Below are 27170 nucleotides of genomic sequence, written 5' to 3'. Positions count from 1 at the left end.
AGATTTACAACTTTCTAGGTGTTATAGTTGTGATTTACTTCCAGACCAAGTCGTGATTTATTTTCTTTTGAACAATCTCCTGAACATTCGAGAGAAGAAGCAAAAGCATCCCTGCTCTTCTTGTTCAGATTGTTCATTGATTGTTAGCTCAATATCGCTTCGTTCCCAAAAATCTCTTTCCTCTCTTAAAGGACAATCACGACTTTTCAATCTAAAATTCAAAAATAACATTCACTTTATTAGAAACTCAATGCAATTTTTTGTTCTGTTACAGCAGCTTCTTGTTTAAATAAAAAGCTTTTTTCTTTAGATTAAAATGTGTTTAAAACCAGAGAAATTTTCTAATGCACAGATTTCAAGAAAGTCAATTGAAGCTTTTCAATGGTCAAAACCGTTATCTGATTTACACTGAGAAACAAATTTATGATGGATTTATTCGAAAGATTTTATTTTTCAGTTTATTGTTTTGTGCAAATTTTCTTAATTTAAAACTTTTACATTAGTCAATTTAGTTTAATTGCTTAAAGTCAGTTAAAAATATTCAAAATGATTTTTCTGTTAGTTTTTTTAATCAATTTAGCCAAAGTAAAATACATCAATAGTGTGAAGAGCACCAAAAAAAAAAAGCTTTTTAAATAGTACATTATCACACAAAAAATCAAGAAATCAAGAAAAACACAAAATAAAACAGAAATGGAAACATAAAGCGATAAATGAGAACGGTCGCTTATTTATGAACATCTTGCAAAAAAAATTTAAATATATTTTCGTAACTAAGTTGGAAGATTACAAAATATGAAATTAAACTGTAAATAGACATTAATGGGATATATTTTGAAGGCACATTCTTACTGAAGTATAGAACTGCATTTGATTTCTCGGTTACTTTGGATTGGCCCGAATATTGGACTTGCGCAAGATAATAATATATTACACTGGGTAATTCAAAATTTTGAAGAAACAAAAAGGGTGAAGGTTATATACAAAATTTTTATTCGATGGTTTTTTTAGTGTGAAATTATTCACATTTATTAAAAAAATATTTTTTGAATATTGGAGGAGGTTAATTTTTAGTTATAGAATTTTTTAACCATGGATTTACACGAATCAGATTTGCACATATTTAAAATATGATTTTAGATAACAAAAAGAACTTTATACATATATATGTATATATAAATGAGCAAAAATGAAAATCATTACTTTACATATGTTCTAAAACAATGTCTATATTTAAAACGTTTCAAAAAGCTTAAATACCTCTCGTCCTCAATGCCATATTCGATGGAGTCCTTATCATGTACTACATCCAACTTATATAATTTTGCAATCTTTTCCTCCGTGAATAAATAAGTTGGGTAAGTAAAGATATCTCTAAAAGTAAAAAATAAAGGAAAAAAAAACATTAAACTTGCAACTTCAAAATAGTGTTTTTGTTTAATTAGTTTGTTGCTAAAGATTAAATATATTTATCAACTAACCAACTATTATATGTTTTAAAAATGTTTGGAGAAGTATTTATTTTAAATACTTGTTTTAATTATTTGTTTGATAAAAAAGCATGTAGATCATCGTAGGAGTGACAGTTAAAGTTACAATAATAAGTAAATTCCAAAATTGTGTCTATGGATTATCTAAAAATATTTTACAGTTAAAAAAGTATGCTTGCCATTTAGTTATTAACCACATTCATTTTTTTTAATCTAAAATTTATGAAACAGAGATTCTGTTTTTTATTCAATTAATATTGTTTTTTCGGTAATTCTTTTATTGAGAATGGTCTATGGAAAAATGAATGGTGTTTATAAAGAAAATACACATTAAAACAGTGTAAAATAATGAGTTCAAATCTACAACAAGTATGTTCTGATGTAATTCATTTTAAAATTATTTTGTATCAAAATAAACGTCTTTTCTTGCGTAGAATTGTTTAGATCTCTTAGACCTTTAACTACTTCATAAAAATTAAGTTTTTTACGAATTTTGAATCCTTTTCAGAAAATTGGTTTATACCAGTGGCTTTGTCCTTCCTTTAGCATTTGTATTTTTAATTATTTTACTTTATTTAGCAAATTTTTGCAAAGTTAATGTACTTAAAATTGTTTAAAAAGACTTAAATGTTTTTTTTTCTTTTGGCAAATCGAAGAATTTAATTTTATAAATAGACGGACGTATTCATTCAATTCATGTGCAATAAATTTATTTTAAATCACCTGCACCATTGATTCATAGAGATTTAAAAAAAAACTTAATCTAATCGGCAGGTTTTTTGTCATTAAAATTTTTATGTCAACATTTTATTCTAAAATAGTTACGAAAATACTATTTGAAATACGTCAAAAAAAATCTAACACTGAAGCTCGTTTTAACTAAAATATTAAACTACCATTAAGAAAAGAAAAATGCTAATTATCATACCTAATGAACTCCTCGTCTCTATCATCCTCAACCTCAGTATCCTCAACCTCATAATCCTCAACCTCACCATCCTCTACCTCATCATCCTCAACCTCATCAGAGGTTTGCACCTCAGCTTTCATCTCCATCATATACTCTTCACCACTAAAATTATAAAAAGAATATATTTTCTTCAATATTTCAGAAGCTAAGAGATTTTTATTAAAAACAAATTGTGTGACATCCAGTGATTTAAGTGATCTTTGAATGTGACTTCCAGAGTTTCTTTAGGTTTAGAGTGTGGTGCAAAATAAAAATGAGCTTCTTAAAAACTTTTGATCTAAATATCGGATTTTCTCCAACTAATATGTAAACTAATGGTTCACCCTTATAAAGCCATTTAATTTATACATATTATAATTAAATTTACAGAAATCAGACACAAAATCACGCATTCTATGAATGTGTCTTTTTTTCAATTGTGTTTCGAGTTTTTTATCCTCAAAGTTTGAAAAATAATCTACAAAATGTGGTCCTAATAGTTCAATCAAGAGGGCGGCTAAAAGTTTGCACCCTCAATTTTAAATTCGCATATTTCGCTATGTCACTAGAGTTTTTGCTGCGGATTATTAACAAAAATCGCAGACTGGTGTATAAATCCAAAGGTAAATTCTAGTACTTTAGTTATGCAGTCAAACCCCGCTATAGCGAACCTTCAAGGGACCGAAATTTCGATTCAAACAGTGAGTTCACTATATCCGCACTGCAAACAATTTTAACTAATTTTTCCAAACTGCTCCCTTTTATGACACATTATTTAAATAAATAACCCATTAAAAGAAATATAAAAATGATTAAAAAAAACAATATGTAATAACAAAAAAATGTGTTATAACTTTTATTTTTTTCTACTCTTCGTCTTGCGTGCAAAAAATTTAGGGATGGCCTTTATTTAAGGATGGGAAACTGAGATAGAAGAAGCAAACAAGAAGAAATACATATGCCTACATTCCATTCAATAGAAGGTTTTAAAAATTCGTACATGTATTTTATGAAAAAATTTCAAAATTACCAAAAAATGAAGGAAGGAAAATCAGTCGAAGACAGAAAAAAGTTCATAATATCCAATTTTTTTCTCTTCTTTCGGTTCACTATATACACAAAAAATAATATTATATGTGTATAGTAAGGCACGAGAGCGAACATTTCGTTCACTATATCCGGGAGTTCACTATAAACCATGTTCACTATAGCGAGGTTTGACTGTATTTCATTCATTCGCTCATTCATTTAATTGTTTTTAATTGCGTGTTTGCTTTTTGTGTAAATATTTCAGATACTGTAAAAGGGTATACTTTTTTGAAAAAAAGAAAGAAAATAATGACAAAAGCTTAAAAATTTTATGGATAACTACTTACTCCTCAATCTCATCCAAATCCAAATCATCCCCTTCGAATTCATCTTCGAATTCGCTACCATCCTCATATGCTAAAATATTAATTAAAATAAAATCTGAATAAAACATAGTTTTGAAAGTAAATCTTGCTTAAATAAGTTTTAAAATAAATGTTTCTTCAATTTAATAATAAGAGAGAAAATTTAACATACTACCTCACATACAATCTTTCGCAACTTATATTTAAATTCAATTAAAAAGGTTGAAAATCTTTCTTGAAAAAAATATACATATTTTTGAAAAAGAACATTTTAATAAAATAATTAAGTGAATGATTCATGTGATATAATGATGCCATCATAATTCAATCATGTGATACAATGATTGAATTATGATACAATGATACAATGTAACATACAATCAAACATTGTATCACATTCAAAGATTGTACCAAATGCAAAAAAAAAAAATTCTAATAAATTATAAGACTGCATCGTTAATTAAACTGCTTCATTAAACTGTAACTGTCACGTATATTTTTTTAACAAAGAAATAAAACATAGTTCCTAAATGATAATGTCTGGATTTATGAAACACGTTAATTATTAATAAGAGAAAAAAGGATTAAAAAAAAATGTTTCGCACAAAGCGTTGAATTTTTTTTTAAAAAAATTACTATACTGAAAAAAATTTAGTGTAAATTCACACTGAAAATAGTGGCAACTTTTTTACACCAAGTGGTTTTCTACTACACCAAGTACCGAGAATACTTCCTGATGTAGTGAAACACTAAGAATGTTTTTTTACATTTCTTGGTGTAAAGTAGACACTAAAAATTTATAATTGCAGTAGGGTGTGATATACATAAGAATAAGTAAAGTTTTAGTGACATTACAGTATAAAACAAGAGTTATAAATTTAGGATTTATATCTACAATATTTATTAAAATAAAATTAGTTTGTGAATCAAACATAAACAAAGCACACAGAGAATAATTATCTGAATTCGAACAAGGCTCAACAAAACTTATGCTGATAGAAATGAAATAGTCTAAAATTATTTAATTCAATTGGCAGATTTTTGAACATGCTCGTATAATTATCTTTATTTTACAGCTAAAAATATACATACCTTTTCATAACTGTTCAGCATCATGCATCTCATTCGGCATTTCAATATCGAAATCAAACTTTTTACCTTCTCTCGTCGATTGTTAACAAAAATACATCTATCGTTTGACGATTTCCGAATTTAGGCAAAGTTTTGGAGAAAATTTTTCACAAATGGAGTAAAAGCATCTGAGCTTGGTGTAAGCTTTATCATTTATTGGAGTTTAGATTTAGCCATGTGCTCTAACGTGTGTGTAAGCACTCTATACGGTATTAACTTGAAATAACACACAATTTTTCATAGTTCCTGAACATCTAATTCTCGGATATTACCCCACATTCTTTCAACGTGCATTTAAAACACTCAAAGGGTAAATAATACTTTCTAGCGTAATATTTTATTTGTTTTTTACTTTATTTTGTTTTATTTTTTACTTTTAATGTTTTTATAAGATATAGAAAAACATAAAATCGGGTGGATCCTAGAATAGTCCAACCGGTGGCGATTTTTTAAATCTCGCCAAACTAGGTTTCCGGAAGATATTTCGGAGAATTTTAATAAATAAATTGTTCAAAAAAACCGTCAATTATTTAATTGTTTCAATAAATCGTTAATGTTGTTTTAATAAATTGTTTTTCTTTTTTAAATTATCAAAAAGCAACGTTGATCCCAGTACTAATCACCAACTTGGCGAGATTTCAAACAGTCGCCAAGAGGTGGGCTAGTCTAGGATTTTACCCATAAAACCTGTATCATCTTCATATTTCTCAGTAAAAGTTTACAATTGGGTGACCTACTTATTTTGGCGTTTTTTGTTTTTTTTTCAAGTCTTTGCAGAAAACAGGGAAAATTATTAAAAATTGAGATTTTTACTGTTTTTGAGACATCGAGAATAGGAAATAAGAAATCGGGATAGAAAGATCAGGAAAATAAAATATTTTGTATTCAGTATATTAAGCCTCAGTTTACAGTGCAAAATCTAAGAGGCACTCTATTCTATACTCAAACCTATTATTCCTCTAAATTTCTATTTGAACTTGTCTCTTATTCTTTTTTTAATAATGCCATTCAGCAAAGAAGTTAAGCTAGATTACCTATTTAAAAAAAAAAAAAAAAACATTTTAAAAGTTTTATTAAACAATCCATTATTTTTTTCTTCTGAGTTTTACTAAAGTATTATTTATACTAAATGTCTAAAAAAAATTTCAATTTTTTTAATGTTTATGAAATTTCTTCAATCTTCTTTAAATTTAGGTTTAATGTCGATCACTATACATAAGTTTTATATCACTTTAACACTATTCTAGTTCCATATCAATAAATAGTTAAAATTATAAAAACATTAAAAGTATTTTTTTATGCTTACGATTAGGTCGGGGATATTTTTCCCTTTCCTTTCTCCAATGATTCAAAAGAGCAAAACGATATAAATCGCTTTTATCCATAATTCTCACTTTTTAATTTCACAAAAAGTCAACCAGCATTTGAGAAATCTCAAACAAGAATGAGTAAAAAAAAACTTTTTTAATCGAACTAATAGATGCTCCTTTTGCAACAATGTGAACCATTGTTTAAATTATATTTTGCCTAAAATTTTTATATAACTCTCTATAACTTTATTGTTGTAAGAGTTTCAACGTTAAGTATTGTTGAAAATATTTTTAAAAATTGGTCATTCTAATTCAAATGTAAGAAAAAATAATAATGGTGATAGGTTTCAGAATCAAGTTTAAAAAAACTGATTTCTTCCATATATTTTTATATATTCAATGGATACAATTGACAAAAATTATTTTAACTTTGCTTTAAGTAAAACGTATACAAACAGGGAGGATACTAATATTTTCTTTTCAAAAAATTCATTTTTTAGAATATTGACTCTTTAAATTTAAGCCTTCTCAAGGAGTTTATCTATACTTAGGGCAAATATGGGCTCCACTTCCCCACTATACACTATACTGATCTTACATAATTTTATTTATAAATTTATTTTATTTATTAATTTTTTATTTATTAATTTATTTTGTTTATTAAATTTTTTAGTTTATTTTAGCTATCATTATTTTTATTCAGTGTTGCAAAACAAACTGATCCACTTATTCATTTACTTATTTAGTGGTTTTAAGAAAAAATTTAAATATCAACTTCAATGAAAAATTTGAAAATCGATTGTAGAGTGGCTAAAGCACTAAGCTGTTGTTTATGAGAGTCTGGGTTCGATCTCCAGTGTCGTTTCGAAATCCGCGCAGCTTTAAAAACGATCGGTACAAGTTTGGCTGTGAAGTGAAGGCGGTCATTGTGCTGGACGCATTACCACCATTTGGGCATTTGTCTTAAAATTGTGAAATTTCCATCTTTTTAACTCCTTTATAACAGGATGTTGCTGGAATATTTAATTTGTTTGGTAAAAATTTAAAACCAGTGGTCTCCATAGCAACGAAAAACATTAAATGTTTCTAGTTAAGGAAGTACACCAAATGTTTTTAAAATAGCATAAATTTCAATTGTATCTTTTATTTTATGTATAATTCAGATAAAAGCTATAAAATAAGTATATTCTTTTATTATCTGCGAATGATTTTACTTTATGTAAATCAAACTGCCGTTATATTATTAGATATCAAGCAAAACAAGTCGAAAGTAATAGAACTGAATTTTTACAATTTTATTTTATAACCGTCGTTGAACAGCCAACCCAACTTCTAGATTTACGACTTCTAATGTTTAACTCCGTAGCTTTGTAATTTTGAACCCAATCCAGAAGACAAGAGATCTCCTGGATCAAGTATTAGGAGACATTTGCCTTCGTGGAGGACTTTTCGATGGAACTAACCCGCATTTGCGTTACATGGAGAGGAAGACCACGAGAACCTCCCACTAACGGCGAAAGGACTCTAACCCATGATCCGTCTACCACTGAGGATATTTCACGTCAGCACTGTGGTCTGTACAAACCGGATCCCCTGAGATCCCCGGCGAACACTCTATCCCCTGAGCCATCGCGACTTATAGAGCTGAATTTGAGCATAGAAATGATCATTAATTTTTAAATGTAAGGGTAAAATTGAATACGAAAAGGAGGAAGATACCACCTGAAAAAATACTGCGCAATAAATTTGGTCGAAGAAACCAAAATTTTTACCATCTTCAGAGTTTTAGAACAGAGAAGTTTTGTAATGATTCATTGGTTAAGGTACTGAGCTGTCATAGCAAAGAACTGGGGTTCGGTTCCGGTGGTGGCTGAAATCCAATATTGCTTCAGATCAAAAAGAACCAGATCATCCGGAATGTGTTAGCGATAGTTGCACATTTATCCGACAACAAGTCTCTCTTTCTATCTCAATGTTGTTTATATAACACCAGATTTCTTATTTTGAATTTTCTCACCAAGTTTTCTTAATTTTATTAGTGACAGTTTTATGTCAAATATGGTGGATGGTTTTCAATATTTTTAAAAAAAATATTATCATTGCGTAACTCTCTCTTTAATGGCTACAAATCAAACACTGCTTTCATGTTAACATTATATTTTTTATTTCTACAAATATAATGTTTTATGACATCTTCTTAACATGTGATATCCGATGGGAGAGAACTAGTTTGAACCGGTTCATTAAAAAAAAAAACCACATGAACTATTTTCCATTAGTGAAATTTTTTATGATTTTTTTTAATCGTGCTATATCCAAATTCAATACTGCTAAAACAACACACAATTACAAAGCAAAAAAAAAGCCTGTTTTAATGTTTACGATGTACTTATTATTTCTATAGATATAATATTTTATTACATAGTCGTAACATATGATCGCCGTTGGGAGGGAACCAGTCTGAACCGGTCCGTTAAAAGAAACCACATGACTATGAAGCTATATCTTCTTTCATAGTTTCTGGAAGAACACGGTCTCTTCCTAATCTCCAAAAAAATACTGCACAATATATCTCTCTCTCTCTCTCTTTTCTCTGTAAAATAAATAATGTCTATGAAACTGAATTAGTTTATTCGGGAAACACTAATAAATAGTGTATAATGGAATTCTCGAAAGATCGATGTGACGTCACATCATGAGGCATTTGCCCTTCAAATTGTCTTTCCTGAACTGGGCTAAAGTTCGTCTCTCGCTTTGGAGACAGACGTTTCTAGACTTTTCCATGTTCAGAAGTTCTTGAAACATCTCTTTGACGTTAGTGTTGTTCTTGGCTGACGTTTCCATGGAATTGCAATTCCATTTGTGAGCTTGGGCCATGCCATCTTGATATTGCACTTCACGGTTTTCTTCCTCATCGTTCTTGTTGCCAACGAGCATCATGGGAATACCTTCAAGGTTACCCTATTTAAAAAAAAAGACAATAAAAACATCAGTAGCAATTTAAAAAAATAACTATTGAAAGCACCAGCATTATATGATGATTGCCTATCCTAACTTTAATCAGGAACCGATCAAGACAAACTCAGGTCCAAGGCCCACCAAGTTTTTCGGGTCCCTTATGAAATAATTTAAGCTAAATTACCGAAGAGTAGTCCTAACAATAAAAAAAGAATCCATTGAACTGCATGATTCAAAAGAAACATTCTAAGAAATTTTGCAGACAATTTAATATTATTTCTCTAAGATCAAGTTTATATATCTATAAATTAAAGGCAAATATGAAACAACAAAATGTTGTATCAAAATAAAAGTAGTTTGTTGAGCACAAACAATTGAAATCAGTGATTTTTGCTAAAAGTCACTGATTAGCTGACTTATTTTATATTAAACCAACACAAAGCTATCCCACCTTTCATTAGACTTTTTTAATAATTTTTGAGGCCCCTCAGAAATTGTGGGCCCTAGACCCATGCCTATTGGGCCTAGGCGATAATCAGGCCTTGATTTTAATGTTCGGCAACCATCCGAACGATGTTTACCCACCATATCTACATTGTCCCAGCATAAAGTGGAGACTGTAAATTCAGCAATGCAAAACATGCATCTTTTTAGTAGATCACCATCTTTCATTATGAAATGTTGCTATTTTTTGGAAAAAACAAAACAAAATATGGAAAAACAATAGGACATAAGCATATCATGAAATACAATCAGAGCAACACATCATAGAGCGATGTGGACTATTTGTTGCCTATCAAAATCTACTTACACATGATAGAAATCATTGGATGATGATGTTTCATATTTATTCCTTACATATTTATTTTAAAAAGACAAAAAAATGTGCACATCAGGGGAATCATATTAGTATTTAAGTAATGTCATCAATTTCATGAATCAATATTGAGCTTTATTAGAGCAAAGTAACTAGTTTACTTGGGTTGAAGTCCTACTTAATACTTCACCTTCTGAACTTTAAACGATTGCAGTCAAATATATTAAGATGGTATTTAAGTAAAAGTCGTTTACAGTGTCATCTGGTGGGAAAATGTACACATGACATCCATCCGTACCAAATTAGAGTTCTACAACTTTATAACCCATAGCGTTTCACCATATGGAGCCAAGAGCGGCTTCTATTTCATTTTATAACCGTGGTTGAACACAGCCGACCCAAATTTTTGAGATTACGACTACTAACGCTCAACTCCACAGCCTTGTCATTTTGAACCCAATCCAGAAGACTAGGGAACTCCTAAATCAAGTATTAGGAGAGATTTGTCTTCGTGGATAACTTTTTGCTGGAACTAACCAGCATTTGCGTTACACGGTGAGGAAAACAAGTGAAACCTCTTGCGATTATCCTCACGGAAAGGGGACTCTAGCACGTGATCCGTGTATCACCGATGATATTTTACGTCAGCACTGTGGTCGGTGCAAGTCGGACGCGGAATTCGTACCGACCAGCCTTCGCTGGGATTTGAACCCGGTTCAACTCAATGGAAGGCAAACCCTTTATATTCTGAGCCCTCCACGGTTTGAACAGCCGACCCAATTTTGGGTTTACGACTACTAATGTTCAACTCCGTAGCCTTGTAATTTCGAACCAATCCATAAGACGAGGAAAATCCTAGATCAGTACCCCCAGTGGTATTGATTTGCTATAGGAACAGGGAGGACTTTGCAACTCGACAGATTTAACGGGCATCAATCACCATTTACTACAAGGAGAGTCTTCGACCGGCAAGGATCGAATCCACGAACTCTCGTACATGGGCCTAGTGTCCTACCAACCAGGCTATCCCGGCCTTCAAGCGGCTTCTATTGCAGAGATTGCCACTTAACTTATATATACCCTTTTCAATGCGCACAGCTGAAGCTGGTTAAGAGAATAAATACATATTTAGCTATGCACTCTCTATAAAGCGCAGCTATTAGAGAACACCCCGAATGAATAAATAAAAGTTCATTTCAGATGACCTTACCTTTACTTCTCTTATAAGAGCGTAGATTGGAGCAGGGTCTTCTAGACTCTGCTTGCTGGTGATGGCGTAGACTAGAATAAAAGCATGTCCTTTACCAGTATTCAATCTTTGCATTGCTGGAAACTGGTGACTGCCTGTAGTGTCCGTTATTTGAAGAGTATATATATTCCTGTTACACGTGATCACCTGTAATAGGAAAAGCGAAATACTACTATGTCATGACTTGAACTTGAACCCTTTTGCACCAAGCTCGTCGTATTCAAGAAAGTAAATGTAGTAAACTACTTGTATTTAATTAACACTTTCTATTGCTCATCATCTCTCATGTAAGTTATGAGAGCATTTATCAATAATAATTGCTGATTAAATTCCTCCTTTAGATAATACATTAATGTTTGTGAAAATTGCAACACCATAGGAATTATGCAAATCGAACCGAATTTATATGAAATTTAAAGTGTGCTAAGACGTGCAAATAATTAGAATTACAAATCGATTGTCCCTGTATCACTATTGCACATATTTCATATACCTCTCTAAGTAATAATATAAGACAAATTTCACTGTTTTCTGATAATTCCCTCATAGTGCTGCAATTTCTACAAATATTAGTACAATTTTAACAAATTTATTACGAAACAGCTTGATAATAAAACCATATTTTATTAATATTTTTACGAAAAGTCATTACCAAAGCGGTACATATTACATTATTCTGGTAATTTTGAGACAAAACTATTATTTTCAATATATGAAGACTTTTAAGTTCTCAAATATAGATTGTACGGCCACATTTGTTTTTTATTATTACTGTGTACAAATATGTATTTGTACTACGGTTGGTGCACACACGATTCTATCTACTCTCAATCCCACAGTATATTGCGATGGTACCTACATAATTGATTAATACTCGACTAATACTTGAGTCTAAACGCTGTTTCATACTAAGTTAAACGCTGTTTCATACTAAGTTAAGTGCTGTTGTATACTAAGTTTCAGTCTTTCTAGTGTTAAAAATAGCTAGATTGCATTGGATAATTTTTTAAGCAAATTATTAATTGTAACAATACGAAATAGGAACTTTTCTTTGAAATTTAAAACGCAACTAATAACAAACACAATATAATATTACATACAATACAGTCTTAACAAACACAATACAATATGTATAAACAAAATATCATTATTGTGTTTATTTTAGTAGCGTGGAACTAAAATAAAGTCTATTAAAGTGGTCAAAAGTTTTTATTTCAGTGCCGCGAATATTAACACGTAAAATTGTTTTTAATTTTACATTGTTATTTACAGATTCAATTTACATTGAATCTGTTTTGCATTATTACAATTTATTTTGCGTTTCGCAAATTCTCATGTAAACTACTTACGAGTTTTAAAAATTCTTTAGACACATTTGTAACAAAACAAAATAGGAACTTTTCCTAACAATTCAAAATACAATTAACGTTGCATTTTATGTGTTAACATTTACGACAATTAATTATAACTACAACTCTTTAATTGATTATATTTCAGAGCCGTGACTATTAACACACAAAATGTAATATTGGCCGTATTTCAAATTGCTAAGAAAAGTTACTTTTTTGCATTGTTACAGTTTATTATGAGCTTTAAAAATTATCAAATGTATTTTAACTATTATGTGCTTTAAAAATTGTTGCAATTCATTTGAGAATGTCATCATTTATATTAATAAATTCAATGATTTCTTTAAATGAATGGAATTGTTCTCAATTATCATATTTATTGGGGCCCTTTATCCCATGGGTCCCCTAGATTAAAAGCCTAGAATTTTGTTTCCAACGACAGGGATTGTATTGACCTTTCCTGAATATTTTTGTTGTTCATACGCGTAAACATCTACTCGGCGACTGCAGACGATAACTAAAGCTGGAGAAAGAGAGCTAGATGCGGGAACATCTTCTCCCCCAGGAGCTGGGAGAGGAACGGTGCAAACATGTCTTTGGTACAAAACTCTTGTCAGTTTAATTGAATAATTAATCTTTTCTCATTTCTGCATTCTTGCTTTTTAATTTGGGCACAACAGTTGCGAATGGCCGATGTGAATGCTTATTTTAACTTGATTTAATTAACGCCCAGGAAAGTTTCAATTTGATAAGAAATATTGTGCTTTTGATTTTATTTGTTTACTGATTCTTTTGGGTTTATTATTTACTTTTCTGTAACTGTATCGAATTGGAAGAAGTTTGACTAAAAAAGTAACAAATTCGAATGATTTCATTAAATTGCTAGAGTATGCTTTTTTTTAAGTACCGCAACTAATTAAGTAGTTTTATAAGTTTGCTTTTAACTAATCTCGTTTTCGTGTCTGCGATCTTGCGATCGAAATTTTGACCACTTTACGACTAGCTAGAGTTGTTCAAGCTTCAATCATGCCAATACAAGTTACATTTACTTTACAAATGGTGACAACAATATGTATTACCAAACCAAATTTAAACCATTTTTCGAGATAACATACACTTACCTGAAAATAAGAAAGTAAAAAAATAAAAGATGAGGCTTGGAAAATTTTATATTAAAATCAACTTTGTCTCCTCTGTTTTTCATCCAGCATTCAACCAGGTTTTGATACTTTCTCACCCGCTTTCGTCACTAGCTATTCGACAGAATTCCATACCGTTTTTGTTTTTTTCTTCGCTCAAAAATGAATTAACAACACCTAATGTAAGCCTTTTTGACTTCAATTTTAATAAATATGTGGGGAATATACCATTAGACAATGTCAACCTTCATCTATCAAAAGGTACCACAAGATTGAATCAAGTTGGCATGTCTTATATACTAGTGAATTGATGCTTAATAATCATAGTGGTAGTTACGCCACAAATATATTAAAATGATAGAATCAACTGAATTTTTTTGATACATTAAAGGTGGTCGTGGTGGAACAGTTTGTTTATTTGAATATAAATTCATGCGTAAAAGAAATATTTATCGGAAAACAGGTAACTGTGGTTTGAACTCACTGTTTTTTTTCCTCCCCCCCCCCTCCTGAATTGACATATATAACTATTCAGTTTTCTTGCAAAAAGTAAAACGAAAATATAGGATTTAGTATCTTCTTCTAACATCATGAGGTGAGGGGGGCATCAACTTTCGGGAGGGAAATCAAACAAAAACAAACTTTTTTTTAGTCGGCTTTATTATTGTATACCTTCGATAGTATTTGAAAATCATTTTAGAAGTTCAGTATTTGTCTGCAAAGGAGACAATTCTAGAAGTTATGAGTTCTATCGAGGCCTATCTTTTTCGAGATATTTTCCTTTCTTTTTTTTATAGGAAGAGGTAAAAAAAAAATATTCTGAGGTTACTGCAGATTTATTTTTCTTGTCCCGCGGATTTCAATGACTCCGGGGACCGCGAGATAAAATTTGTAACTTCTCCCCCTTTTTTTTCTTCTTTCTTTATTTCTTTCATTTCGGGTTTAATAAAGATGTTCGAAAGTTCTAGAGGGGGTAAACGAAGAAAATAATGAAGAGTTTGGTTTTGCTGCGGGAAGCTTAGAGGAATGTCCACAAGAAAGTATATAGATATACAATAAAAAAGAGAAATTGGCAATAAAAGTGGAAGTTGTTTTGCTTGAAAGGAAGAACAAGGATATTTACCCCAAAGTCAAGAGTTAAAATATTTGCTTTTTTAAAAGGCTACTTTTTTTTCCTTCATAGATATTATTTTAGTTTATTAGATTCATAGGTTACTCGTCACAAGAAATTAACCTCATAAAAGTAGAGAAATACAGCATAAAATTAAACTCTTCCATAAATAATACCTTGTAAGGGATTTCTTTGACGAATTCTTCGTTTCAATGTTTGATTTTGCTATTTTTTAAAAATAAATTACGATTTAATTATTTGGAAATTGTCGCGCAACTACCACCACAATTACTGAACATCAATTCCCTAGTATATAAGACATGCTTTAAGTTTCTAGAAGAATTTAATTGGCAATAAAAATTTCTATCCCAATTTAAATCGACACAAAATTAAAAGGAAAAAAAAAGAATAATAAAATAAACTTCGGAAGAAGTTACATAATTTTAAACTGTAGGAGGAAACTATTTTCTCAACTTTTATTATTTTAGTATTGCACTATAGGACTGTACTGTACATACTGTAGTACAACAGTTCTCAAATAGTATTCTGTGGAACCTTAGAGTTCTGACTATCGGAACCCCTGTAACTCTACAGGGGTTCCGATAGTCAGGAAAACAATTTTAAAACCTGACGAAACTATTCAACGAAAACATTTAGTTAGTTTGAGTTAAAAATCCATTTTTCATGTTGAACAGCCAACCCAATTTTTGGAGTTTATGACTACCAATGTTCCAACAGTACCTTTGTAATTGTAATCCAGAAGGCAAAGGAACTACTGGATCAAGTATTAGGAGAAATCTGCCTACGCGGAGGACTTTTTAATGAAACTAATCCAGATTTGCATTAGATAGAGATGAAAACCACGAAAGCCTCCCACGATTAGCCTGACGAGAAGGGGACTCTAATCCATGATACAATTCGGGATATTTTTCGTCAGTTCTGTAGTCGGTGCAAGACGTGTGTGATTTTTGAATATCTGAGATTCAAACCTGAACCACCACGGCTTTATTATCGTCGTTGAACAGCCGATCCAATTTTAAGTTTACGACTACGAATGTTCATCTTCGTAGTCTTGTAATTTTGAACCAATCCAGAAGAGAAGGAAACTCCTGGATCAGTACCCCCAGTAGCATGATTTCTTATGGGAACATGGAGGACTTTGTGACTCGACAGATTTAGCTCGCATTAGTCACCATTTACTACAAGTTTTTTCGGTTGTTGTTGATCAATCCCACAACCTTTTGGACATGGGTCCAGTGCCCTACCAACCAGGCTATCCCGGGGATCAAAATCCTCATATTATATATTTTAAAAATAGAATAGACTTATATCGGTTAATACTTTCATAATTTTCGTAACATACCCTTATTTTTAGAGTCGGATCGAACATTTAGGGTTCCATAGTCGAAAAAATTGGGAACCGCTGCCATTTGGAAAAAGAAAGAATAAATTAAGTCTTTAATGTAGCAGTGACACATTTTTGATTTGAAATAAAAGTATGGTTTCAATTTCTTAAATATTTGATCTAGGATCTTCAGTCTAGGATAAAAGTTAGTGTTAATTTTTCCCCATATGGTATTTTAAATATTTCTTTTTTTTTTTTGAAAAGTGACTAATATTTATGTTGCGAGTATTCTCATCTGTCGAACCACACAAGTTTTTCAGTTTAAGAATATGACAGAAGCATTTTAGTGTATAAAAATCGACATTTTATTAAAAGTCCGTTTAAAGGGAAAACAAATATATTGCACACTACCCGGCATAATAAAATCTATCAACAATTAATCCAATTGAAAAGGAAAACTCTCGAAAACTTCTAGTAGAAATTTCCAGTGTATCAAGCTTCGCGACGTCAAGAGTACGTCAGCACTAATCACTCCGCTGATTGGGTATTGTTCAATAGCTAACTCAGGGGATCGAAAATTTAAACTAACGATTGAAATGAAAATCATTCACAGCGTTTTTTCGAAGCTTTCTTTGTTTAAGAAAATAAAAGAAGGGAACATTTTAAGTTCCTTACACTATAATTTAACAACTATAAAATTATAGTGTAAGGTACTATAATTTTATAGGAAATAAAACTAATTTTAAATTATCTGTACTATCTCGCAGTAATGAATTATCTGGCGTTTAGAACAACCAAATAAAAAGCAACTAAAATATTGTAAAAGTTAATAATCGTTATAATAATAATCGAAAATAATAAATCGCCAATTTAGCGAGATTAATCCACGTAGATGAAATATAAAATAATGAATAATTCTCAATTGTTTCAGATTTTTGTGAGCCTAGATACAACATTGAAATAACCTTTTAAAAAATTCGAGAGATTTTGGCGATGGTTTTTCTAACTCTTTTTGAACTTCACAGCGCATGGGCGAAATTTACCCTGCAAATCACCGTGTTCCTAAAGGGGCAGAAAATAAAGTGTGCGTTACAGTTAAACGTACGACAAACGCTATGCAAAAAGCTCTCCATTAAATGAAATCATAAGGGCTTTTCATTTTCTCGAAATTGTGGCTTTACTTTTGACGTTTTGCGCCACTTTTCAGAATCATCACAGATGGCGCTGATTAAATAAAGGCTAAACCTGACAGAACAGTCATGGATAACTGTCGCAGTTTCACAGCAGTTATAAATACAGCGTCATGTGACTACCGAGCTTTTCGCAAAACAGCCTTAAAACCAAATGAATAATTTTCAATGTTCACAAATTTCTATCAGCCAAAACAGTGTAGAGATATAAGAACTTTTAAAATACTAAACAGCAAACGCTTTTTACTTAAAAAAAAAGAACTGTAGAATATCTTCATATTTCAAAGTTCTTCCTCGCCTAACGTAAAGCCCTGTGTACCTAACTCGAGTATAGTTTGTCTACTGTAAGAACTCACCCCTCCACAAAGTCTGCTGCTATGGAAACAAGAATAGCGCATTTCAAGGAGGGTAGTTTCTCTTCACTCTAGGGCTAACACAATAAAACAGAAAAAAAATTACTTTTGTTTTCCTGACCCGAACGTAAAACTTGTTCTAAACAGTGTCCCCACACCTCTGCTTGAAATGGTTATACCTCGTTACCATAGTCACCACCATGGATCCAGACGAATGGCTAGGGGAGTTCTTACTTAACACAAACTACAGCAACACTCTTTTTTCCGCGACCACTGTTTTCAATTTGGATTAACTGTCGTCGATCGCATCACTAAACAGTCGCCATTTTGAGTAATATAGTTTGGATGGTAAAATTTTAACAACCTCGATCTGTTATTTTAGTTCTTATTTTATTTGTTCCATACCTTTAATGAATAATGCCCGGCTGTTGTGTATTGGAGTGTTCTAATTGTCCAAAATATAGCTTAAAATTATATCATTTACCTATTGGAGATCATAATGAAGATCGACGAAAAGTACATTATTCATCTTTAAAGACGCATTATTTTTTTTAAAAAAAATAAATTGTCTCGGTGTATTTTAAATTTCTCAATATTTTGTTTACTTTTGTGGAATTTCGTCTGCTCAGTTTTAAAAAAAATGTCTCAAAGTTAAAAGTTAATTTGGTACGCTTAGTCTTAGTTCATAAAATAACGAATAATGCGTCTATTTCAATAAATAAAATAATAATGTGCCGATTTCAATAAATTAATGCTTTAGGCAAGTATTTTCCTCTTTAACAACATTATGTTATTAACAACATTATGACTCATTAACAAAATAATTTTTTATTGGCGATGTGTTTTGTTTTATTTGAATTTAGAATTATTAGGGAATCAAACTGCGTACAATTTAAATACTTTTGCAGTGATTCAATATATAATATATATATATATATATATATATATATATAACCATTGGCAAAATGGGTATTGTTTTGGGCTTAATGACGCGCGCACCTTATTCCGACGTTATCACACTTTTTAACTGTGTTCAAAATAGTAAACAGTGCGCATGCGCGTTATTTTTTCGTTTTATATGTGATGCTGTTCGATTGTTTTACATTATCCAATTTCTAAAATTAAAGTGCATAACTTGAAGTCTTTCAAGATATTAACTTGAAATGTATTTTTTTTTGTTGGAAATATCAAGAATTATTTATTAAAATAAAATATTTACCATCTAATATTATAAATATCCATCGAATATATCCCAATCATAGATAATCTATATAAATTAAAAAGCTGTAACTCGTATCTTTGTAATATCGATTAGATAATACAATTAAAGACAATGGTGTTTTGACAAAATGCAAAGTTCTTCCAAAAATATTAATGTTACTTAAGTGATTTTATTGTTTAACTATTTATAACACATTTTATATTTAGACAAACACATTTTTTTAATTTAGTATTCAAGAAATTAAACGGCAATTAAAAAATACTTTTTGATTTTGTCAATTGCATATAAAATTTTAATTAAGATTTCATTTTAAATTTAGTTATAATTCAGTTATACTTATTTTATTTTAATTTAAAGTTTTAGGAATTGTTTGCTATAAAAGAACAAATAACAGTTGGTTTTGATTAAAGAGAAAAATATTTAAAGATTGAAAAAAAAACACATCTTCTTTGAACATTGTTAATAAAATTCCATTAGGATTTAAATCACAAACCTTTTGTATCTAATAAAAAATAATAAGAGAAAAACAAACTGCAAAAATTTTTAGAGTTTGCTGAAATAGAAAAAATAGTTGCAACAGATTATAAAAGACGAAATGCGAAAGTTTAAAATTTGAGATATGGTATATAAATTATTTTTATTCAGTGAAAATAATAACTTCGGAGAAAAAGAATAGTTAGAAAACATATAAGTTATGTTCACGAATAGGAAAATATAAATCAATAAAAAGTAGCGTTTAAAAAAAAAGAACTCCGTATTCCTTCAATGCAAATATATTTTATAGCCGTCGTTCAACAGCCGACCCAATTTTTCGGGTATACGACTATTAATGTTCAACTCCGTAGCCTTGTAATTTTGAGCCTAATACAGAAGACAAGGAAACTCCTGGATCGAGTATTGGGAGAAATTACCTTCGTGGAGGACTTTTTATGGAGCTAACCCGAATTTGCGTTACATGGAGAGGAAGACCACGAGAACCTCCCACGGTTAGCTTGACGGCAAGGGGACTCTAACCCACGATCCGTCTACCACTGAGGATATTTCACGTCAGCACTGTGGTCAGTGAAAGCCGGATGCGGAATTCGTATCGACTGGGATTCGAACCCGGTTCACCTCATTGGAAGGCGAACGCTCTATCCCCTGAGCCATCGCTGCTCCAATGCAAATATAGGAAGAAAGCTGTAGTTTACTGCAAAATGGCAGCGTTTTGCTACCTAAGCTACGTATCCAGACTTCAGCCCAACGGACTCCTGCGCTCTCTAGCAATATTAAAAGGAAACGTTTAGTTGATACAACAAATTTGGATATAGTTTATCTAAAGTAAAAACTGCCCTAGCCATTCGTCTGAACCCGTGGCGGTGACTATGGTAACGAGGTATAACTATTTAAAGTAGCGGTGTGGGGTGATTGTTTAGTACAGGTTTTGGCGCGGGTCGGCGAGAGAAAAGGAATCCTTTTGGTCTATTGTGTTAGCCCTAGAGTGAAGAGAATCTAGAAATCATCTATTCTTGTTTCCATAGCAGCAGACGGCATTAGACTTAGTGGCGGGGGAGTTCTTACCGTAGACAAACTATAGTTAATAATCAGCTGCTAGTTCTGTTACAGTTTTGTTTACTTCTGTACGATTCATGAACGATGATTATTGGCGATCGAAATGGGCTACAGGTGGCGTAGAGCAGAACTCTCTACCTATGGCAACACTTCGCATACTTTCACCGTTAGCGTGTGGAGAGTCTTAGGAGAAGGAATACGTTAGTTTCTGTCTTGATTTTCAACAGGTTTAGAAACTTTTAAGTTAGGAAACTATATGGAACTAAAAACTACATTGAAGATAGTTCTAAAAGTAAGTGTAGGGGAAAATTTAAAAAAAATATTTGCGACAATTAAATACGAAAAATATTAAGAAAAGGGAAAATATCGTAATACATTCCTATACAACTGAAAAGAGGGGGAAGGGGGGAGGGTCAAGATGTGCTATCGTGAATATTTACAGCATTGACGGATACTTCTCGATGTGCTTAGTTTTAAAATTTTGTTTTTTCTTGCTTTATTCCAATAAAAAATTTTGAACAAAAATAGGATTACATAAATTTATGTTCATATTTAAAATGTTTTTCTTGTTATGCATATACATGAGAACATAAATTTTTTTGATCAATTCGAAATCTTTTATTTCCGCATTTAGTACTTTTATACGTAAAAAAGTATTTCTGCCCTTTTTCTTTTATTAACTCCTATTTTATCTGTCATAAAATAAATACTATAAACAGAAAAAAAATCTACACTAATCTAAATTCTAATTATTTTAAAAAGGAGATAAAAATCTAAATTTATCTCATTTTTAAAATAATTAATGGTGCAAATCGTCCATATAAATATGTATTTTACGACAAGAAAAATGGAAAGAAATTTAAATATTTAAAACAAATCATAATTTGCTTTACAAAATGCACTTTTGTCAAACGATATTGATAACAAATTTGCTTCCAATAATAATAATAAAAAATAGCCTTATGATAAAAAAGAATTTATAAATTCTATTCTAAAGATTAAAAAGAATTTATAAATTCTATTCTTTACAATCTAGTATTTATTGTAGCGTGGCGCTGAAACTGTTAGGACGAGAAAGAAAAAGTGTGGAAACACTTTATATGATTAGAATGACAGACAAACATGAATCAGTTATAAAAATTAGATGGTATGAGCATTATTTCGTGGATTAAGTTTCTATTTTTTCCGTTAAAAAAAATTGTTCGCGAAGATTTTATTTCATTCGATGAGCGATTCAATTTATGAGTAATGTTGGCGTAGTTATGATTGGTTACCAAATTTTTAGCCTTTTGCCGTAGATTTTTCTCAGTATTTTATTTTATAATCGTCGTTGAACAGCAATTGTTTGGGTTTACGACTGCTAATGTTCAATTCCATAGCCTAGTAATTTTTTACCCAATCCAGAAGACAAGGGAACTCCTGGTTCAAGTATTTTGAGAAAATTGCCTTCGTAGTGGACTTTTTGATGGAATTAACCCGCGTGTGCGTTATAGGAAGAGAAAAACCACGAAAACCTCTTCCGGTTAGTTCGAAGGAAAGGAGACTCTAAGCTATGATCCGTCTACCACTGAGGATATTTTACGTCAGCAATGTGGTATGTGAAAGTCGATTGCGGAATTCGTATCGACCAGCCATCGCTGGGATTCGAACCCGGCTCACCTTTCTGGCAAGTGAACGCTTTATCCCCTGATTTCTAGTCCTCAGTGTAATCCCTATTCTCAGTGTCAGTTCTTTAGAAATTATTATTTTTATTATTATTAATTCAAACATTTTAGGCTACTTATCTGTTATAAGAGCCATGAAGCAAATTATCTTCATCTTTATTATTAATCAAATTATTTATCTTAACAATCAAAGATTATACAATTCGATAAAATCCTTATCTTGAGCCAAGATGGCTTAGGGGATAGAGCGTCCGCCTCCCAATGAGATGAACCGAGTTCGAATCCCAGCGCTGGTTGGTCGATACGAATTCTACACCCGATTGCACCGAGCAAAGTGCTGACGTAAAATATCCTCAGTTGTAGACGAATCATGGGAGAGAGTCCCCTTGCCGTGAGGCTAACAGTGAGAGGTTTTCCTCACCATATTAGTTCATCAAAAAGTTTTCCACGAAGAAAAATTTCTCCCAATACTTGATCCAGAAGTTCCCTTGTCTTCTGGATTGAATTTAAAGTTACAAGACGAAGGAGTTGAACATTAGTAGTCGTAAACTCGAAAAATTAGGTCGGCTGCTCAACGATGGTTATAAAATAAAACCTTTTTATCTTTATCTATAATATAATGTATCAAAAATAATATCGCGAATATTATACATAATGATAATTAATAACTGCTATATTAATGTAAGTGTTGGTAAACTTTTTTGCAATATAAAGTAATTTGTTGGGTCCAATGTAAAAATTTGTAAAATATCGCAATATATCGTTAAATTTCGATATTCTTTTAATACTACTTCGTGATAATGACATTCATATTTATAGGATAATAGGGATCAATATTCATGTTGGCGACCACTTGGAAAAACCGTTGCTAACACGCCAACGCGCATTGTTCTTATTATTTATAAGTACCAATTTTAGTTTTACCTGCACATCTATATTATATAAAACGCTAATACTTACGTATGTATGTATCAATAAAACCGATGATATTTCTTTTCTCGCACTGGCAACAGTTTTCATTTTTACTTGATTGGATTCGGCGCGCAAGAGCACGTAGTGAGCAACCAGATAACAATAACCAGAGTGAGCATTATCAGGTTGTTCAATTCAGATTCATGCCCTAAAAACATGACAATATTTAATTTAAACTCAATTAGGAATTAATTAATTAATTGAAGTGAGAATGCTTTAAAAGGCCGCTGTTGAATTGATATTTTCCTACTGGGAGCTACCTTAACGTCTAAAAAACGTTTAAGTGTTTGTATTGAATGCATTGAATTTTTTTATATTTCGCGTTTATTTACGCATTGAATTTTCACGCTTTAAAATGCAGAATATTAGTGAAGCAATATTTGATAATTTATTTTGCTAATATGTTTCTTATTTAGCTAATGTTTTGATTTTTTCACCATGTACAATCTAAATAGCTAATATACTTTTTTAAAAGCCAATAAGAACATTGGAAGAATTCTTCTACATAAGTACAATACTATGTCTTTGATGATAAAATACTATGTCTTTGATGATAATATATTATGTCTTTGTGCTAGAACATTGTGTTCATTGGCGAGCGAGCGCAGCGAGCCATGGTTCACGGCGTGAACCACATAGGATTGCGTAGCAATTCTCGGGGGTTGGCGAGCGTGAGCAGGGGGCGGAGCCTCCTAGTTAGAATGTATTGTCATTATTTTTAAGTCTTACGTAAGCAGGTTTGGATTATTTATTTGTATAGCGGTTGTTAAAACATTTTAAAACAAGTGTATTAAATTAAAACTAAAATATTGCTTCAAACGTGTAACATTTTAGACAAAAAGCGTAAAAATTAAAGGATATGAATTACGTGTTAAACTAAAATAGGACAATGCTGGCAAAAAAACGTATGCCCTAAATAACCTTAAACTCATGTAATGGATTTTCTCAATATGCGCATATGATTTGAAGAATTGTCTTAAATTTGCTAACATTCATAACTTCCTATATGTTCACTCTTAAAGTTTTAAAATCTATATAATCAGTAATCTAAGCAATTATTTCATCCATATTAAATCCCTTTGCATTAGATACTTTATTTGAAACAAAATTATAAGAAAAACAGTTTACTCGGTATGTAAAATACTTATTGCTCGGTCATTATGGTTTTACTACTTAATGAAACGAAACATCAACAGGATTGATCATTAAAACTAATTACTCCCACTGCTGGAAAGAAAGACTCCGATGACTAGAACGATGACGATTACATTTCTCGGTAAATCGGAAGATAGCTCTTAAGAAATAAATTAAAAAGGCAAAACGAGAATTTCAATGTTAATTTAAACATCGTTATTCGAGTTCTTACAAGAGCATATTTCATGAATTAATATTCTATTTCGATTCATTGAAATAAAATTTAAAAAAAAGAAAACTTTATATATTTCGATCTAACGTGATCACGTACTGGGATTCGATTTTGATGATTCCAAGGTCTAGTAATAAACACGCAATTTAGTGCAGACGATATTTTAAGCGACTAAATCAGACCCCAAAACCCACTTCTTCTGAGTAAATATGGCTGATTTTTAATGTATTTAAATTCCTTTTCCTCAAAATATGACGAGATTGCCGCAATCTGGGCCAATATTTTAGGCGGTAGGCAGTTTAATCTCCTTAATATTAATTTCTATTTTCGTGTTTCGCCGTATCTCTGGGATTAATAAAATGATTTAACTGATTTCAGCAAGCTATTATTAATCTTGTTTATCCGAAAATAATTTACACATCATATCAGGTGATGGATGATAATTTTTAAAATTTTGTTTCTAAATTTCGTTCCACAACTACTTATTTATTAAAATTGTGTAAAATTTGAAACAGCTCATGGATTGATTTCGATGCATTTAACAACTTACTACAGCAAAGCTCCACATGATACAAAATTTAACTTTTAAGTAATTAAGATGGACGCAAAGCTATAATAATTCTCAAAATATCTTTTGCATTAAGGAACTTAATATATTAATTCAAAATCAAAATGGCAAGGCATTTTTAAATGAATTATTACATTGATAATTGGTAATTATTTATAATAATGAGTAAGTATAAATTTTTATGCATTCATTTTAACCACCTTACTTTATTATTATTAACTATAATCGGTGATTATTAGTATTAACCTTAACAAAAGTTGATATAAAAATGTCGTTTGCACAAATTAACGTGCATGTTATTAAAAGTTTGGTTTTCGAATCATTCAGTTCTAGTACGAGAATATCCGATCATTTGATCAAAATTTATTCAATTGTTCTCTTTTTTGCGCTCATTGTGTACACATAGTATTTCATAATTACCACCCTTAATATAATGTTTTTAGATTCTTTGTAAAAAAAAAACAGATATATATTGCGCAATAAGGGCATTAAATATTAATTAATTTATTTATTATGCCAAACATTTGTTCCTTAAGCCTCAGCCTAATACTTCTGAACGATATACGAGGGCAGTTTTTTAAGTTAAGGTCCGTTTGAAAATAAGAACCAAACGAATGAAAATTTTAATGAAGCAATTTATTTTTTAATTCTTAATACGTTTCTCACTTTTTCTTAATAGTTGTTAAGAGCCGAGAGGGCTCAGGGAATAGAGCGTTCGCCTTTCAATGAGGCGAACTGGGTTCAAATCCCACTCGATACGAATTCCGCATCCGACTAGCACCGACCACAGTGCTGACGTGAAATATCCTCAGTGGTAGAAGGATCATGGGCTAGAGTCCCCTTGCCATCAGGCTAACCGTGGCAGGTTCTCGTGGTCTTCCTCTCCATGTAACGCAAATGCGGCTTACCTCCCTCAAAAAGTACTCCGCGAAGGCAAACTTCTCCCAATACTCGATCCCTTGTCTTCTGGATCGGGTTCAAAATTACAAGGCTACGGAGTTGAACATTAGTAGTCGTAAACTCATAAAATTGGGTCGGCTATTCAACGATGGTTATAAAGAAAATAGTTGTTAAGTTTGCTTAAACATCTATCATACCTTGCTACTAGATTTAGAATACCCTCATCATAGTAACTTGCCGCCTGCTCCGATAACCAAGAGGTCAAGATCTTTTTTACATCTTCGTCATCGTTGAACTGATTGCCGCAAAATGTTTGAAGCATCGGAAAAGATGAAAATCACTTAGCGCAAGGTCCGGTCTGTATTGAGGGGTGGTCCAAAACTTCCCAGCCGAAAGAGTTCAATAAAGATCGGAACTAAGCTGTGGAGAGAGTCACTGTCATGGAGTAGCAAAATTACCTGTCGGCATGACAGTATGAAGCTTCCTAAACTTCACTAATCTGTATGCGAATGTACGCAACAGACAAGTTTCTTGACCACTAAAACGCATCACTGACCGTACCTCATACGTGGAGGGCGATTTGTTGAATTTAAACATTTTAAAAACACAGAACTGACGGTGCAGGTTACCTGCACAGCTGTAACAGACCACAGTTGTTCCCTAGGAAGGCCAGGACATGACGCAAGCACGCTTTCCGACTCAATGGTCGCCTATTACGGCATGCAACAAAACGGCCCTTACTTAAAAAACAGCCCTCGTATGTCTAAAAATTGTTAATTGTCGGAAATTTGCTCACAGTGACATAGATTGGAGACTCATTTAGATCTGTTATTTAAATATTTAATGGTTCGCAATACATTTTTTCCTGGAATAGTCATTAAATCATTTTTTTCGATGCCCCATTGAATGAGTGTTCCGATAGCTCAGTGTCTTACTCCGCTGGTTGGGTAGTGAGTTCGATGTTGGCAATTGAATAAACGGTACCTGTAGTATTACATGATGTTACAAAGGTTTTTCTTTTTAATGCCACCAGATGGTGCTCTATGTGTTTTCAATTGTGTGTGTTTTGTATCTTGCTAATAAATGTTGCTTCGCCCTTGGTTCTCTAGTTGGGAGTCAACAATATTACAGTACCTAAATTA

The 27170-nt window shown here is 31.5% G+C and overlaps 2 protein-coding genes across 2 annotated transcripts in view; both read right to left on the bottom strand.

The window, feature by feature from the left end:
* Positions 1–2405: 2405 nt before the first annotated feature.
* LOC147815987 (uncharacterized) lies at positions 2406–3994 on the bottom strand. The gene is made up of 2 exons (XM_087156683.1): positions 3816–3994; positions 2406–2562 (listed from the first exon to the last, which is right to left on the bottom strand). The coding sequence occupies exons 1-2, from the start codon at positions 3920–3922 to the stop codon at positions 2406–2408; spliced, it is 264 nt and encodes an 87-aa protein (XP_087012809.1). The 5' UTR covers positions 3923–3994.
* Positions 3995–8512: 4518 nt separating this feature from the next.
* LOC147815986 (GTP-binding protein Di-Ras2-like) overlaps positions 8513–27170 on the bottom strand; it is a 226428-nt gene continuing 207770 nt past the window's right edge. Inside the window, exons 4-5 of the mRNA XM_087157960.1 lie at positions 11260–11445; positions 8513–9235 (exon numbers count right to left, since the gene is read on the bottom strand). Coding sequence (XP_087014086.1) covers positions 8963–9235; positions 11260–11373 — 387 coding nt within the window. The 5' untranslated portion in view covers positions 11374–11445 and the 3' untranslated portion in view covers positions 8513–8962. The remainder of the gene's footprint in view (positions 9236–11259; positions 11446–27170) is intronic.

This window comes from Parasteatoda tepidariorum, chromosome 2 (genome assembly GCF_982258835.1).
Source record: "Parasteatoda tepidariorum strain Cologne lab strain chromosome 2, Ptep-v5.0, whole genome shotgun sequence".
Lineage (NCBI taxonomy): Eukaryota > Metazoa > Arthropoda > Arachnida > Araneae > Theridiidae > Parasteatoda > Parasteatoda tepidariorum.
This window is presented reverse-complemented; position numbering and strand designations above follow the sequence as displayed.